The 17648-nt window shown below is 48.5% G+C and overlaps 1 protein-coding gene across 3 annotated transcripts in view; it reads left to right on the top strand.

The window, feature by feature from the left end:
• Window positions 1-17648, top strand: part of LOC140732456 (NFX1-type zinc finger-containing protein 1-like) — a 62327-nt gene that overhangs the window by 6996 nt on the left and 37683 nt on the right. For all 3 annotated transcript variants that reach the window (XM_073055134.1, XM_073055131.1, XM_073055132.1), the window contains exons 3-6: window positions 1026-2407; window positions 4539-5049; window positions 13537-13677; window positions 16665-16810. In XM_073055134.1, the coding sequence (XP_072911235.1) occupies window positions 1049-2407; window positions 4539-5049; window positions 13537-13677; window positions 16665-16810 (2157 nt within the window). In that variant the 5' untranslated portion in view covers window positions 1026-1048. The remainder of the gene's footprint in view (window positions 1-1025; window positions 2408-4538; window positions 5050-13536; window positions 13678-16664; window positions 16811-17648) is intronic.

The following is a 17648-nucleotide window of genomic DNA, read 5'->3' as shown; positions in this document are numbered from 1 at the left end:
AGAGGGGAGCCAGAATGGGCAATGGGAAAAGAAGACGGAGGGGGGAACCAGAAGGTAGAGAAATTGATATTCATGCCATCAGATTGGAGACCATCCAGACAGATTGAGGACTTGCACCTCCAACCCAAGTTTGGCTTTGACATGGCAGTAGAACCTAAACAATTAACCTACTTTGGACTGTGGGAGGAAACTAGAGCACCCGGAGGAAACCCCATGCACTCATGTACAAACGTCCTTGCACAGGACACCAGAATTGAACACTGACGCCCCAAGCTGTAATGTGTCATGCTAACTGCCCTGCTGTCGTGGCACCCCAATAATGACGATGAATTTAAAATTTCTTGTATTGTTTTATCCAAATGTACTCTCTGCTTTATTGTAGAGATGCATAAAAGCCCTTCACTGTACCTTGGTACATGGTTCCTTAAGGCTGATACAGCCGGGGGTGGTAATGGGGACAAGCTTTCACTGCCTATCAAATGCTCTCAATGGCGAGCATCTCAAATAGCTTCTGACAACCAAGTCTAGCTCCTGGCCTTCACGTGTGGCTCAGCTACTAAGCCCAGCAGAACCATTTCTACAGACAGGAGAAAGGGTAAAGGAAGCTTACTGGCGCCTTAAAGCCAGTCGCTTTGGGCAGCTCATCCAGAAGGAGGAAAACTCTGATCTCAAACCTCTGCTGCCCCGCGGCCATATCCACTCATGGGGAAGGCTCTGGGAGTAAACCCTGAGAGGGAAAAATCCTGAGCTGGAGTCCTACATTGAGTTCAAAATTGACTGGCAACTCATGCAATGCTGCTAGTACCAAACTGTATTGGTCTCTGCTGTTCCTTTGGGTTCATCAGATGCACGGAGAGGGGGAGCTTGCTACATGGGCAACAGCTTGCTCTCCATATCGTACTGCCCAGGCTTGTGTATCTAGACAGCTAGGACACAATATCCATGGTCAACTCTGGCGGACGGAGGCCTCAGCTCAGAGGTACATCTAACAATAACAAACCAATTTGTTGATTTCTGTCTTCCAGAGTGGCACTGCCTCTGGCCTGAGATGGGCAGCCGGAAGCGGGGACACACTGACCTGCCGGAGAATGGCTTTGGGCACCCCTCGGAGAAGTCCCCCCGCCGATCTGATGCGAAGCGGGGCGCTGGCTACCCTCGCTCCTCCCCGGAGCACTGGTCTCTGCTGGACTCGCTGGAGAGCCGCCGGAGGAAGCGGTTACCCATCTTGCCACTGCTGTTGGAGCGCCAGGACGAGCTGGAGAAAGCCGTCGGTTCGTCGGAGCTGAGGCGGGTAGACGTGCTGCTGCTGATCCAGGCACTGGGGGAGGCGGCGGCGGAGATCCCCGAGGGGGGGCAGGAGGAGGAGGGGGGGAGCGAGGAGCTATTGCTGGCCATCTTCCAGCCAGTACTCCACTCCTCCTTCCTGCTCCGGCACCTGCTCCGGTTCGTGGCTGGGATCGGGGAGGCCACGGCAGCGGCAGTAGAGGTGGAGGTGGATGCCGTAGAGACCGTCCTGCGGAAGCTGATCCTGGTCGACCCCGAGGCCATTCGGCCCCTCGTCCACGTGCCGGCTGACTTGCTGCACGCTCGGCTGCAGCGGCTCCGGAGCCAGGGACTCTGCCTCCCCTGGCCCACCCGGTGGCGGCTGTGCGACCTGCGGAAGACTGTCAATGCTCAATTCCCCCCTGCCGCTCATCTGTTCCTGGAGGAGGCCACCTTCAGCGAGTCACGTCCCCGGGACATCAGCCAGCTCCCCATCGTCCCCACACCTGAAGAACTGCTGGGTGGCCCGGACCCCTGGCTGCAGCCCAACATAGTGCAGGGACCCCACACCAGTACCCAGGCTTACCTGGACGCCCACTATCGCCTGCTGCGCGAGGACGTGTTGAGGCCACTGAGGGATGGGCTGGCAGCTTGCCTGATCGCACCTGCCCTGCGCCGCAAACTGCCCGGTGCCCTCAAGGCCTTCCGGAGGCTCCGGCTCCTGGGCCCGGACTGCCAGTGGGAAGGAGTCGCGTACAAGGCTACTCTGAGACTCGGCTTACCCCCGAAGCGTCTGGCCAAGGGCTCCCTGGTCTGCCTCTTCGCCACCGACTGCGAGCAGATCTTCCCCGCCACTGTGGTCAAAGGAGATGCCCGGGGCTTCCTGTGGCTTCGCTTCCCTGCCAGCCACCGGGAGCTGTCCCACCATCTCTACCGGCACACCTTCTGCATGGTGGAGTCCCCAGCCTTCTTTGAGCTCTACCGCCACGTCCTGCGGGGTTTGCAGGAGACGAAGCCTGCCTACCTCCCCTTCCAGCGGTACCTCGTGAGGTGCCGACGCCACATCCGCCCGCCGCAGTATCTCCAACCGCACACCGCCCATTTGGACATGCAACCTCTGCTCGGGAGCAGCAGCGTACCCCAGGTAGGTGGACTGCGGGCGTCAGTTGCGAGAAGTTGGGAAGTGATAAGTTGAAGGTGCAAAGGGCTGAAGAAGAAATTGGCTACAAGAGGGCAGGAGACCATGAAACAAAGGGATGTGGAACCCTTTCTACTGACAGGAGAAGGGGCAGAGGTGGGCAGAGCCCTTTCTACTGACAGGAGAAGGGGCAAAGGTGGGCAGAGCCCTTTCTACTGACAGGAGAAGGGGCAGAGGTGGGCAGAGCCCTTTCTACTGACAGGAGAAGGGGCAGAGGTGGGCAGAGCCCTTTCTACTGTGGGATCTGGGGATACAGGTACATAATTCATTGAAAGTGGCATCACAGGTAGATCGGGTCGTAAAGAAAGCTCTTGGCACATTGGACTTCATAAATCAAAGTATTTGAGTACAGGAGATGGGATGTTACATAAGATGTTGGTGGGGTCTAATTTGGAGAATTGGGTGTAGTTTTGGTCACCTGCCTTCACGAAGGATGTAATTAAGGTTGAAGGAGTACAGAGAAAATGTACAAGGATGTTGAAGTTATAGGGAACGATTGAATAGGTCAGCACTTTATTCTTTGGAATGTTGAAGATTGAGGGTAGATTTGATAGAAGGCTACAGAATTATGAGGGATATAGATAGGGTAAATGCAAGCAGGCTTTTTCCACTGAGGTTGGCTGGGACTACACCTCGAGGTCATGGGTTAAGGGTGAAAGGTGAAAAACTTAAAGGACACGAGGGGAACCTCTTCACCCAGAAGGTCATGAGAGTGTGGAACGAACTACCAACACAAGTGGTCCATGCAAGTTTGATTTCAAAGTTTAAGAGACATTAGGATAAGTACACGGATAGTGGGGGTATGGAGGACTTTGGGCCTGGTGCAGGTTGATGGGAGTAGGCCGTTTAAATGGTTTGGTACAGACTAGATAGGCCAAAGGGCTGGTGTCTGTGTTATTTTCTATGATTCTACTGACAAGGGGAGGGGTGAAGGTGGGTGGAACCCTTTCTACTGGCAGACGTGGTGAATGCAGGTGAAAACCAGTTGCTTCAGGCAGGTGGGGCTTGTGAAACTCCTCTGAACCCTGTCCACTGACGGAACATCGTCACCTTTTGTTTTGATTGGATTTGGTTTACTATTGTTCTGTGTACAGTGGAAAAACCTGTTCATACAGATCAGATCATTGACATAGTACAAAGGAAAACAATAATGCAGAATAAAGTGTAACTGTTTTTGTCAAAAAGATTTTGATTAAATGTTTACCTCTTGTGACGCTGTTTATTTGGCGCTTGGCCAGTTGTTGTTCAGACCAAACATCTGAATGGGGAAGAAATGTGATCTAAGTGACTTTGACCGTGGAATGAATGATGGTGCCAGACAGGGTGGTTTGAGTATTTCAGAAACTGCTGATTCCCTGAGGTTTTCATGCACAACAGTCTTTAGAGTTTACAGAGAATGGTGCAAGAAACAGAAAATCATCCAGTGGGCGGCGGTTCAGTTGGCAAAAAAATGCCTTGTTAATGAGAGAGGTCAGAGGGGAATGGCCGGACTGGTTCAAGCTGAGAGAAATGTGACAGTAACTCAAATAACCAGACGTTACAACAGTGGTGTGCAGAAGAGCATCTCTAAACATACAACGTGTTGAACTATGAAGGGGATGGGCTACAGTAGCAGAAGACTGCAAAAGTACTCAGTGTCCGCTTTATTAGGTACAGGTGGTATCCGATACCGTAGCCACTGACTGTAGCTCGAGTGACTTTTCTCCCCCATGGTGGAAATTTCTAATACAAGGAAGTGTCATTTTAAAATAGTGGGGTGGGGCTGTCAAGTAGTGTTAGTTTAGATAGATAGATAGATAGATACTTTACACAGGGTGGTGGGTGTGTGCAATGCCCTGCCGGGGTGGTGGTAGAGGTAAATATATTGGAGGCATTTAATAGACTCTCAGGACCATTTTAGGATAGAAAAATAGAACTAAATATGTGGGAGGGAAGGGTTAGATTGATTTTTAGTTAAAAATTTGGCACAACATCATAGGCCAAAGGGCCTATACTATGCTGTAGTATTCTATGTTTCATACGTACGTATGACAATAAACTTGACTTTAATATTGACAATCTTGCCCTTTTCCCCTAGACGTGGGATGGACTGGATGAGGACATGGGGCTGGTGCAGGAGGAGGGGACGGAGTTGGATCACATCAGCACGTCGGAGGGGCACGACTGCCCTGCTGAGGATGACTCTGAGGCTACAGGTTTGAGGGAGTCTCCCACAGAGGTGGCAGAGTGTGCAGAGGATGAGGTGGGTCACCCTGCTGCAGAGACTGGTAGGCAGGAGGAAGAGGAGGAGGTCACCAAAGGGGACAGCACGTGGGATGCATTGGAAGAGTTTATCAGCATCGTGAAGGAGGGAAGCAGCAAGACAGAGCAGCAGTCGGGAACAAAGAGCAGGCCTCCCGTCCAGCACAGCGGGGTCACACCCAGTCCAGCGGGAAGCCCCTCGGAAGGGAACAAGTACGTGGTCAACCCCTTCAGACAGGACCTCCGCACCGTGCCATGGCTGAAGCACTTTGACAGGTCGCAGCTCAAGGCTCTCCAGAAAGCCCTGACTCGGGAGTTTGCCATCATCGAGGGCTTGCCTGGCACAGGTGCGTGGGTGCAGTCAGGGTGGCATGTGTGCAGAGTATTAACACTATGCATAGTGTTTCTGGGTGGGGTGGTGCTGGGGGTGGCCATGGACTGATGTGGGAATGGGAATCAGAATTAAAATGGCCGGCCACTGGGATGCTGCGCTTTCGGCGGATGGAGCGGAGGTGCTCGGTGTGGCAGCCCCCCACGTTGCGGCGGGTCTCAACAAAGTAGAGGAGGCCACATCAGGAGCACTGGACACAACAGACAATTCCAGCAGTTTCGCAGGTGAAGTGTTGCCTCACCTGGAAGGTCTGTTTGAGGCCCAGAATGGAAGTGAGGGAGGAGGTGAATGGGCAGGTGTAGCAGTTTGGCCACTTGTACAGATAAGTGCTAAGAAGGAGATAGTTGGGAGGGATGAATGGACAAGGGAATTACAGAGGGAGTGATCCCTGTAGAAAGCAGAGAGTGGGGGGGGGGCAGATAAAGATGTGTTTGGTGGTAGGATCCCCTTGCAGATGGTAGAAACTGAAGTATGATGTGTTGAACATAGAAGTCTACAACACATTACAGCCCCTTCAGCCCACAATGTTGTGCCAACCATGTAACCTACCCTAGAATCTGCCTGGGATTACCCTACTGCATAGCCCCCTATTTTACTAAGCTTGTACCTTTCTAAAAGTCTCTTTCAAGACCATACTGTATCCACCTCTACCACCATCGCTGGCAGTGCATTTCGCAAACCCACCACTCTTTGTGTGATTACTTACCTCTGACATCCCCCTTGTACCTACTTCCAAGCATCTTAAAACTATGCCCCCTCATGTTAGCCATTTCAGCCCTGGGAAAAAGCCTCTGACTATCCACACGATCAATGCCTCTCATCATCTTATACACCTCCGTCAGGTCACCACTCATCCTCCTCTTCTCCAGGGAGAAAAGGCCAAGTTCACTCAACCTATTCTCATAAGCCTTGCTCTCCAATCCAAGCAACATTCTTGTAAATCTCCTCTGCACTCTCTCTATAGTATCCATATCCTTGTAGTGAGGTGACCAGAACTGAACACAGTTCTCCAAGTGGGGTCTAACCAAGGTCTTATAAAGCTGTAACATTACCTCACGGCTCATGAACTCAATCCCACGGTTGATGAAGGCCAACACACCATATGCCTTCTTAACCACACCGTCAGCATGCACATCAGCTTTGAGTGTCCTATGGACACGGACCTCAAGATCTCACTGATCCTCCACACTGCCAAGAGTCTTACCATTAATATTATATTCTGTCATTATATTTGACCTACCAAAATGAACCACCTCACATTTACCTGGGTTGAATTCCATCTGCCACTTCCCAGCCCAGTTCTGCATCCTATCAATGTCCTGCTATAACATCTGACAACCCTTCAGACTATCCACAACACTCCCAACCTTTGTGTCATCAATAAACTTACTAACTTGCTGCTACTTACTACCTACTTCTTCATCCAGGTAATTTGTAAACATCACAAAGAGGAGGGGTCTCACAACAGATCCCTGTGGAACACCACTGGTCACCAACCTCCATGGAGAATACAAACCATATACAACCACCCTGTGGGCAAGCCAGTTCTGGATCCACAAAGCAAGCTCTCCTTGCATCCCATGCCTCCTTACTTTCTCAATAAGACTTGCATGGGGAACCTTATCAAAAGCCTTACTGAAATCCATATATACTACACCCACTCCTTTATCTTCATTGATGTGTTTTGTTACCTCCTCAAAGAATTCAATCAGGCTCGTAAGGCACAACTTGCCCTTGACAAAGCCATGCTGACTATCCATAATCAAATTATGTCTCTCCAAATGCTCATAAATCCTGCCTGTCAGGATCTTCTCCAAAAACTTGCCCAGCACTGAAGTAAGACTCACTGGTCTATAATTTCCTGAGTTATCCTTTCTCCCTTTCTTGAACAAGGGAACAACATTTGCAACACACAAAATGCTGGAGGAGCTCAGCAGGCCAGACAGCATCTAGGAAAAGAGTACAGTTGACACTTCGGGCTGAAACCCTTTGGCAGGACAGCATCTGCAGATTTTCTTTTGTTCGTGATTGGACAACATTTGCAACCTTCCAATCCTCTGGTACTTCTCCCGTCCCTCTTGATGATGCAAAGGTCATTGCCAGCGGCTCAGCAATGTCCTCCCTCACTTTGCACAGTAGCCTGGGGTATACCTCATCTGGTCCAGGCATCTTATCTAACTTAATGCTTTTCAAAACCTCCAGCACATCCTCTTTCTCAATGTCTATACACTCAAGCGTTTCAGTCCACTGTAAGTCATCTGCACAATTGTCAAGGTCTTTTTCCCTGGTGAATTCTGAAGCAAAGTATTCATTAAGTACCTTCGCTATCTCCTCTGGCTCCATGCACTCTCACTCCTGATTGGTCCTATTCTCACATGGCTCATCCTCTTGCTCTTCACATACTTGTAGAATGCCTTGGGGTTTTTCCTTAACCCTGTTCACCAAGGCTTTCTCATGGCCACTTCTAGCTCTCTTAATTTCATTCTTCAACTCCTTCCTAGCACACTTGCAATTTTCTAGAGCTCTAGCAGTTCCTAGTTTCTAGAACCTTTCAAAAGCTTTTCTCTTCTTAAGCAGATTTTTTACATCCTGTGTACACCATGGTTCTTTTACCCTACCATCCTTTCCCTGCCTCAATGGAATATACCTCTGCAGAACACAGCGCAAGTGTTCCCTGAACATTTGCCACCTTTCTGCCATGCATTTCCCTGAGAATATCTGCTCCCAATTTATGTTCCCAAGTTCCTGCTTAATAGCATCATATTATCCCAATTAAATGTTTTCCCAAATTGACTGCTCCTATCCCTCTCCAGCACTATGACAAAGAAAATATATTTGTGGTCACTACCTCCAAAATGCTCTCCCACCGAGCGAACTGACACTTGACCAGGTTCATTTTCCAAGACCAGGTCAAGTACAGCATCTCCTCTAGTTAGAAACATAGAAACATGAAAAACATACAGCACAATACAGGCCCTTCAGCCCACAAAGCTGTGCCAAACAGGTCCCTACCTTAGAACTACTGAGGCTTTATCCATAGCCCTGTTTTTCTAAGCTCCATATGGCCATCCAGCAGTCTCTTCAAGACCCTATCATTTTCGCCTCCACCACCGCCGGCAGCCCATTCCCCTGGCATCTCCTCTATACCTACTTCCAAGCACCTTAAAACTATGTCCCCTCGTGCTAGCCATTTCAGCCCTGGGAAAAAGCCTCTTACTATCCATATCATCAATGTCTCTTGTCATCTTATACACCTCCATCAGGTCACCGCTCATCACCCTTCACTCCAAGGATAAAAGGCCGAGTTCACTCAGCCGACCCTCATAAGACATGCTCCCCAATACAGACAACATCCTTGTAAATCTCCTCTGCACCCTTTTCCACATCCTTCCAGTAGTGATGCGACCAGAACTGAGCACAGTACTCCAAGTGGGGTCTGACCAGGGACTTATATAGCTGCAACATTACCTCTCGGCTCTTAAACTCTATCCCACAATTGATGAAGGCCAATGCACCGTATGCCTTCTTAACCACATAGTCAACCTGCGTAGCAGCTTTGAGTGTCCTATGGACTTGGACCCCAAGATCCCTCTGATCCTCCACACTGCTGAGAGTCTTACCATTAATACTATATTCTGCCATCATATTTGACCTACCAAAATGAACCACCTCACATTTACCTGGGTTGAACTCCCTCTGCCACTTCTCAGCCCAGTTTTGCATCCTATCAATGTACTGCTGTAACCTCTGACAGGCCTCCACACTATCCACAACACCCCCAACCTTTGTGTCATCCTCAAATTTACTAACCCATCCCTCCACTTCCTCATCCAGGTCATTTATACAAATCAAGAAGAGTAGAGGTCCCAGAACAGATCCCTGAGGCACACTACTGGTCACCATCCTCCATGCAGAATATGACCCGTCTACAACCACTCTTTGCCTTCTGTGGGAAAACCAGTTATAGATCTACAAAGCAATGTCCCCTTGACCCCAAGCCTCCTTACTTTCTCAATAAGCCTTGCATGGGGTATCAAATGCCTTGCTAAGATCCATATACATTATATGTAATGCTCTACTATCATCAATGTGTTTAGTCACATCCTCAAAAAATCCAATCAGGCTGGTAAGGCACGACCTGCCTTTGACAAAGCCATGCTGATTATTCCTAATCATATTATACCTCTCCAAAAGTTCATAAATCCTGCCTGTCAGGATCTTCTCCATCAACTTACCAATCACTGAAGTAAGACTCACTGGTCTATAATTTCCTGGGCTATCTCTACTCCCTTTCTTGAATAGGGGAATAACATCCGTAACCCTCCAATCCTCAGGAACCTCTCCTGTCCTCATTGATGATGAAAAGATCATTGCCAGAGGCTCAGCAATCTCCCCTCTTGCTTCCCACGGTAGCCTGCAGTACATCCCGTCCGGTCCCAGTGACTTATCCAACTTGATGCTTTCCAAAATCTCCAGCACATCCTCTTCCTTAATATCTACATTCTCAAGCTTTTCAGGCCACTGTAAGTCATCCCTACAATTGCCAAGATCCTTTTCTGTAGTGAATACTGAAGCAAAGTATTCATTAAGTTCCTCTGGTATTTCCTTTGGTTCCATACACACTTTTCCAGTGTCACACTTGATTGGTCCTATTCTCTCACATCTTATAGAATGCCTTGGGGTTTTCCTTAATCCTGTCTGCCAAGGCCTTCTCATGGCCCCTTCTGGCTCTCCTGATTTCAGTCTTAAGCTCCTTCTTGCTAACCTTATCATTTTCTAGATTCCTATCATTACCTAGTTTTTTGAACCTTTTGTAAGCTCTTCTTTTGTTCTTGACTAGATTTACAACAGCCTTTGTACACCACGGTTCCTGTACTCTACCATCCTTTCCATGTCTCATTGGAACGTACCTACTCAGAAACTCATACAAATATCGCTGAACATTTGCCACATTTCTTCATACATTTACTTGAGAACATCTGTTCCCAATTTATGCTTCCAAGTTCCTGCCTGATGGTCTCATATTTCCCCTTACTCCAATTAAACATTTCGCTAACTTGTCTGTTCCTATCCCTCTCCAATGCTATTGTAAAGGAGACAGAATTGTGATCGCTATCTCCAAAATGCTCTCCCACTGTGAGACCTGACACCTGACCAGGTTCATTTCCCAATACCAGATCAAGTACAGCCTCTTGTAGGTTTATCTCCATTTTGTGTCGAGAAACCTCAGTGAACATACCTAACAAACTCCACCCTATCTAAACACCTTGCTCTAGGGAAATGCCAATCAATATTTGGGAATTTAAAATCTCCCATCACAACAACCCTGTTATCATTATTCCTTTCCAGAATCTGTCTTCCTATCTGCTCCTCGATGTCCCTTTTACTATTGGGTGGTCTATAAAAAACACCCAGTAGAGTTATTCCTGACTTCCACCCACGGAGACTCCGTTGACAACCCCTCCATGACTTCCTCCTTTTCTGCAGACGTGACACTATCTCTGATCAACAGTGTCACGCCCCCACCTCTTTTGCCTCCCTCCCTATAGTTTCTGAAACATCTAAAGCCTGGCACTCTAAGTAACCATTCCTGCCCCTGCACCATCCAGGTCTCTGTAATGGCCACAACATCATAGCTCCAAGTTGGCTTATCTACATATGGTGTCTGGAACCTTCCTGAGCACACCTGAAAAAAAAACTCCATCCCATCTAAATCTCTTGTGCTAAGGAGATGCCAGTCAATATTCAGAAAGTTAAAATCACCCATCACAACAACCCTATTATTTTTGCACTGTTCCAAAATCTGCCTCCCTATCTGCTCCTCAATTTCTCTGTTTCCATTTGGGGGGGTGGGGTCTATTAAAAACACAATGGAGTTATTCCTCCCTCCCTGTTTCTAACTTCAAATGTGGAGGGTCGTGGGGTGTTATGTAAGGACAAGAAGAACTCTGTTACTGTTAAGGTGTCGGGAAGGTGAGGTGGGAGTGGATGTCCTGGAAATCGTGGAGATGTGGCTGAGGGCAACATCAGTGGTGGATAAAGGGAAGCCCTGCCCTGTGAAGGAGGAGGACATCTCTGATATCCTGAAAGGAAAGCCTCGTCCTGGGAACAGGGAACAGATGTGGTGGAGACGAATGAACTTTTTCTTTAAGCATATTGCACCCGACAGTCAGCTGTTCTTGTCTGGCGTGTGGTGTCAGGATTGGTCTCCTTTCAGATTAACCGGGTCATGGTATGAACGTTCCTGACCCGACCCTTGTATTTTTTACAAAGGCCGAGTGGCAAGCTCGATGCTCAACCTGGCAAAGATGGAAAGCGTGCTCGGGGGGCTCGACTTGGATTCGAACTCGAGGAGTGTACGAGATGATAAGGCAACACACACAAAATCCTGGAGGAAGTTAGCAGGCCAGGCAGCATCTATAGAAAAGAGTAAACAGGCAATCCTTTTGGTTGAAACCCTTCATCAGGACTGGAGAAAAAAGATGAGAAGTCATAGTAAGAAGGTGGGGGGGGGGGGGGGGGGGAGGAAGAAATACAAGGTGATGGGTGAAACCAGGAGAGAGGTGAAGAAAAGAACTGGGAAGTTGATTGGTGAAAGAGATAAGGGGCTGGAGAAGGGGGAATCTGATAGGAGAAGACAGGCCATTATTGGGAGTGCAAGGAAATCAATGTTTATGCCAGCAGGTTAATGGCTATCCAGACAGAATATAAGGTGGTGTTCCTCCAACCTGAGTGTGGATTCATCGTGACAGTAGAGGAGGCCATAGATTGACATATTGGAATGGGAAGAGGAATTAAATTGGGTGGCCACTGGGAGATCCCGCTTGTTCTGTAGGTCGGCAAAGTGGTCTCCCAGTCTACGTCAGGTCTCACCGATATACAGGAGGCCACACCGGGAGCACCGGGACCCCAACAGACTCACAGATGAAGTTTTGCCTCATCTGAAGGACTGCTTAGGGCCCTGAATGGTAGTGAGGGAGGAGGTGTAGGAGCAGGTGTAGCACTTGTTCCATTTGCAAGGATAAGTGCCAGGAGGGAGATCGGTGGGGAGGGACGAATGGACAAGGGAGTCATGTAGGGAGCGATCCCTGCAGAAGGCATTAATTGAGAGGGAGGGAAAGATGTGCTTGGTGGTGGGCTCCCATTGGAGATGGTGGAAGTTATGACAAATTATGTGCTGGATGCGGCAGCTGGTGTGGTGGTAAGTGAGGACAAGAGGAACCCTATTCCTGGTGAGATGGTAGGTGAGGACTACAGGAGCTCTATCCCTGGTAGGATGGCTGGAGGAACAAGCGGGATCTCCCATTAGCCACCCATTTTAATTCCACTTCCCATTCCCATTCTAACATGTCAGTTCATGGCCTCCTCTACTGTTGTGAAGAGGCCACACTCGTGTTGGAGAAGCAGCCCCTTATAGTCCGTTTGGGTAGCTTCCAACCTGTTGGCATGAACATTGGTTTCTCAAACTTTCAGTAATGCCCCACCCCCTTCACCATTCCCATTTCCCTCTCTCACCTTAACTCCTCACCTGCTCATCACCTCCCTCTGGTATTCCTCCCACCTTTTCTTTCTTCCATGGCCTTCTGTCATCTCCTATTAGATTTCCCCTTCTCCAGCTCTGTATCTCTTAAATCAATCAACTTCCCAGGATCTTTACTTCACCCCTCTCTTCTCTCCTGGTTTCACCTATCATCTCAAGTTTCTTCCTCCCTTTCCCCTCATCTTCACCCTCATCTTTTTTCCTCCAGTCTTGATGAAGAGTCTCAGCCCGAAACATAGACTTTACTCTTTTCCACAGATGCTGCCTGACCTGCCAAGTTCCTCCAGCATTTTGTGTATGTTGCTTGGATTTCCAGCATCTGCAGATTTTCTCTTGTTTGTGTTTGGCTTGTTCCCATGCTGGACAATAGAGGAGTGCTGAACAGTGGAGTGGTTAGGGAGGGAAGATCCCAGTGACAGAGGTGGGGGCACTGACCTCTATGGTGCCTCTCTGTGTGGTTTCTGGGTGTCAGTACCTCTGAGGATTGTAAAATCTGCAGAAAATTGTAACCTATCCAGCTCCATCGTAGGCACTAGCCTCCCCTGCATCTAGAACACCTTCAAAAGGTGATGCCTTAAAAAGACGGCATCCATCATTAAAGACCCCCATCACCCAGGACACGCTCTCTTCTCATCAGGGAGGAGATACAGGAGCCTGAAGACACACTCACCGATTCAGGAACAGCTCCTTCCTCGCAGCCATCAGGTTTCTGAATGAACACTGAACCCATGAACGCTACCTCACTATCTTATTTCCCCCCCCTTTGCAGTACTTACTTGTTTAGTGTATACTGTATACCTGTAACTAAGTTGTTTTTATTGTGTATTACAATGTGCTACTGCCGCAAAACAACAAATTTTATGACATACGCCAGTGATTTTAAACCTAATTCTGATTCTCCAGGGAAGACCTTTGTTAAACTGAAGCTGGTGCAACTGCTTCTTCACAATCGGGGACTGTGGCAGAACTCCGAGAGGTTGGGGCAGGATAACCCTATCCTCGTCGTCTGCCACACGGACCATGAGCTGGACCTTTTTTTGGAAGGTGAGGTGCCCCTGTTCTTTACCATCTTGGTATACGTGGGAATGATAAAGCCAATATCAATTAACTTCTTGTCTCCTCACCTGCCTGTCACCTCCCCCCGGTGCTCCTCCTTCCCTTTCCCGCCAGGTCCACCCTTCTCTTATTTCTTCTATCTGATTCCTTCTTCAGACCATTTCCTTTTCCACCTGTCACCTCCCAGCTTCTTAGTCCATTAAACCCTCCCCACCCACCTGGCTTCACCCGTCAGTTCCAGCTTGTCTTCCTTCCCCTCTTCCCCTCCCTCCCCCGGCTTTTCTCCTCTGCCTTTTCTGTCCTGATGACCAGTCTCGAACCGAACCATCAACTGTTTGATGCTGTCTCATCTGTGTTGCTTTGGATTTCCAGCATCTGCAGAATAGCTTGTATTTAGCAATTAACCAATCAACATAACCTCACTTCCGTGAGAGCTTCTCCGGAGCTTTGCCTTTCAGTTCAATTTCACCAGCCAACTAACCCTGGTGCTTACTTGTACAGGTTGTCTTCAAGATTCAGTAATATCCACCATCAGACACACTGACCTCATCCACCTTTGTCATTATCTGCCCACCGCAGAAGGGCCTCGTGTCCAGATAACCGATCCTGCCTGACGCTGCAAGACTCCCAGCCCAGTCACTCTCTCTTCATCCCACTCAGCCACCCAACCCCACCATCTTACACACACACACACACACACACACACACACACACACACACACACACACACACACACACACACACACACACACACACACACACACACACACACACACACACACACACACACACACCCACCCCCCCCCCCCCCCCCACCTTCCTCCCTGGGACACCTATAAGACCATAAAATAGAGGAGCAGAATTAGGCCATTCAGCCCATCGAGTCTGCTTTGCCATTCCATCATGGCTGATTTATTTTCCATCTGAACCCCATTCTCCTGCCCTCTCCTCGTAATCTTTGACATCCTGACTAATCAAGAAATTATCAACCTCTGCTTTAAATACATTCAATGACTGCACATCCACAGCCATTTGTGGCAATGAATTCCACAGATTCACCATCTTTTGGCCAAAGAGATTCCTCCTCATCTCTATTCTAAATGATGTTCTTCTAATCTGAGTCCGTGCCCTCTGGTCATAGACTCTCACACTATAGGAAACATCCTCTCCACATCTACTCTTTACAGGCCTTTCAGTATTTGACAGGTTTCTCTGGGCGGTATGATATGGAGAGGAAGCTGTCGCCCGTGTAGCAGGCTCCCCCTCTCCATCAGCGACCCACACCGTTTGGTGCCAGCAGCCGTCTGTAAGCAGTTTATACATTCTCCAAATGACCGCGGGGGTTTCCTCCGGGTGCTTTGGTTTCCTCCCACATTCCAAAGGCACATTGGTTAACAGATTAATTGGTCATTGTAAACTCACTTGTGATTAGGCTGGTGTTAAATCGCTGGGGTGCTGGGTGATGTGGCTTGAAGGGCACGAAGGGCCTGGTCCACTCTGTATCTCTAAATTAAAACAAAATAAATTCTATCATCCACGTGCCTATCTAAGAGTATCTTAAACATTCATAATGTATCTGCCTCTACCACCACCCCTGGCAATGCATTACATGTACTCACAACTCTGTCTAAAAAACAACCTCTGATCTCAATCCTTACACTTTCATCCAATCAGCTTAAAGTGATACCCCCTCATATGACTCATTTCCACCCTGTGAAAAAGACTCCGGCTGTCCTCTCGATCTGTATGTCTTAATTCCTTGTGCCTCATACAATGATGGGTATGGAATGATCTGTCAGGATGGCAGGTGAGCAAAGCTTCTCTGTGTCTCAGTACATTATGACAAGATAACACCAGGACTGGGGCTGTAGTGGACAGCGAAGGCAATCAGAGCTTGAGGTGGGATCTAGACCAGCTAGAAAATGGGCTGAAAAACGGCAGGTGGAATCTAATGCAGACAGGTGTGAAGTGTTGCACTTTGAGAGGACCAACAGGGTAGATCTTGCATGGTGAGCGGTAGGGCACTGAGGCATGTGGTAGAACAGACAGATCTGGGCATGCAGGTACATAATTTCTTGGAAGTATCGTCACAGGTTGATAGGGTCATGAAGAAAGTTTCTGGCACATGGTCCTTCTTAAATCAAAGTATGAAGTACAGGAGTTGAGATGTTATGTTGAAATCGTATAAGACACTGGTGAGGCCTAATTTGGAGTATTGTGTGCTGTTTTAGTCACCTACCTACAGGAAAGAAGCAAATGACATTGGAAGAGTACAGAAAAAATTCAAAGGGTGTTGCCAGGACCTGAGTTATAGGGAAAGGTTGGAATTTATCCCTTGGAAATTTGATAGAACTATTCAAGATTCTGAGGGGTATAGATGTGGCAAACGCAAGCAGACTTTTCCCCCTCGGGCTGGGTGAGATGAGAACTGGAGGCCGTGGGCTCGGTGAAAGGTGAAACGTTTAAGGGGAACATCTTTACTCAGTGGGTGGTGGTGGTGTGGAGAGTGAGAGCCGCCAGTGCAGGTGGTAGATGTGTGACGATTTCAACATTGAAGAGAGGTTTGGATAGGTAGGTGGATGGGAGGGGTGTGGGGGAGTGGGTGGGCTGTGTGATGCACCATCAATAACTCTGAGACGTGGGTTAAGGTAGGCTTTTATTGGCTGGAAGAAAGCACAAGCAGCAAGTGACCATCACACAACATCCTGGAGACTGAGGGAGGGTCTGTGCCTCCAATCGCCTTTATACCGGAGTCTGTGGGAGGAGCCACAGGAGCAGTCAGCAGGGGGAGCATGTCCAGACAGTTATATGTAGTTCATCACACTGTGGTCCCGGTAGGAAGAGACAGATTAATGGTTTGGCATAGTAGTTGTATGAGTCGATGATTAATAATGAAGCCATGCCAAATTCAACCACATTAGGGAGGGACACCTTTCCTTGGAACCACACTGATTTTCGCTCTTTAAATCCTTCAGGGCTCCTTGAGTCTAACTGCTGCAGTATTGTGCGGATTGGCGGGGTTTGCAAAAGCCAGAAACTGCAGAAGTTCACGCTGGAGAACATTCGCAAGAAGAGGCTGCAGGCAACGTTGACGCCCCTACAGAGACGCCGATTCAAAGAGGTGGGTCTGTCTTATCACCTCAATTTTTTGCGGGTATCGGGCAATGTCTCTCTCATACTCCTTGTCATTTATGGAGAGAGCTGCCAGGCGAAGTGATAGAGGCAGGAACAATCACATTTTAAAATCATTTGTTCTGCTATTCCCACTTATGGGAAAGGCTTCAGGAGTAAACCCTGAGGGGAAAATCTGAAACTGGAGTCCCTACATTGAGTTCAATGCCAATTGGCAACTCCTGCCATACTGCTGGCACCAAACGGTGTGGGTCTCTGATGAAGAGGGGGAGCCTGCTACACGGGCAACAGCTTCCTCTCCATATCGTACCGCCCTGGCTTGTGTGTCTGGACAGCTAGGACGTTACATCCATGGTCGACCCTGACCGACAGAGAGCCTCTGGTCAGGTACGGAGTGGACGTTGAGAGGGTAGTAGTGGTGCCTATGACCAGAGGACGCAGTCTCAGAATGCAAGAACGTACCTTTGGAATGGGGTGGTGACACTTTGGAATTCATTGCCATAGAAAGATGTTTGTCACAGACAGCCAATTCAAAGTTCAAGGTACATTTATTATTCAAGTACAGGTATGTATAAATTATACAACCTTGAGATTCATCTGCTTACAGAAAAACAATTTTAAAGAAGAAGAGGCCAACACCCAATGTGCAGAGAGAGATGGAAAAAAAACACAATAGCACAAACAATAAAAGCAAGCAACAGCATTCAGAACCAAGCTGAGTCCATAGAACTGGAGCCCGGAGTAGGCCCACAGCCTCAGCCTCGGTCTGGGTTCATCGAACAGCAGACCATGAAGTTGACAGACACGAAGCCTGGAGCAGCCTTAGC

This window comes from Hemitrygon akajei, chromosome 8, assembly GCF_048418815.1.
Source record: "Hemitrygon akajei chromosome 8, sHemAka1.3, whole genome shotgun sequence".
Taxonomy (NCBI): domain Eukaryota; kingdom Metazoa; phylum Chordata; class Chondrichthyes; order Myliobatiformes; family Dasyatidae; genus Hemitrygon; species Hemitrygon akajei.
Note: the sequence above shows the minus strand (reverse complement) of the source record. Positions and strands in the feature narration are given on the sequence as shown.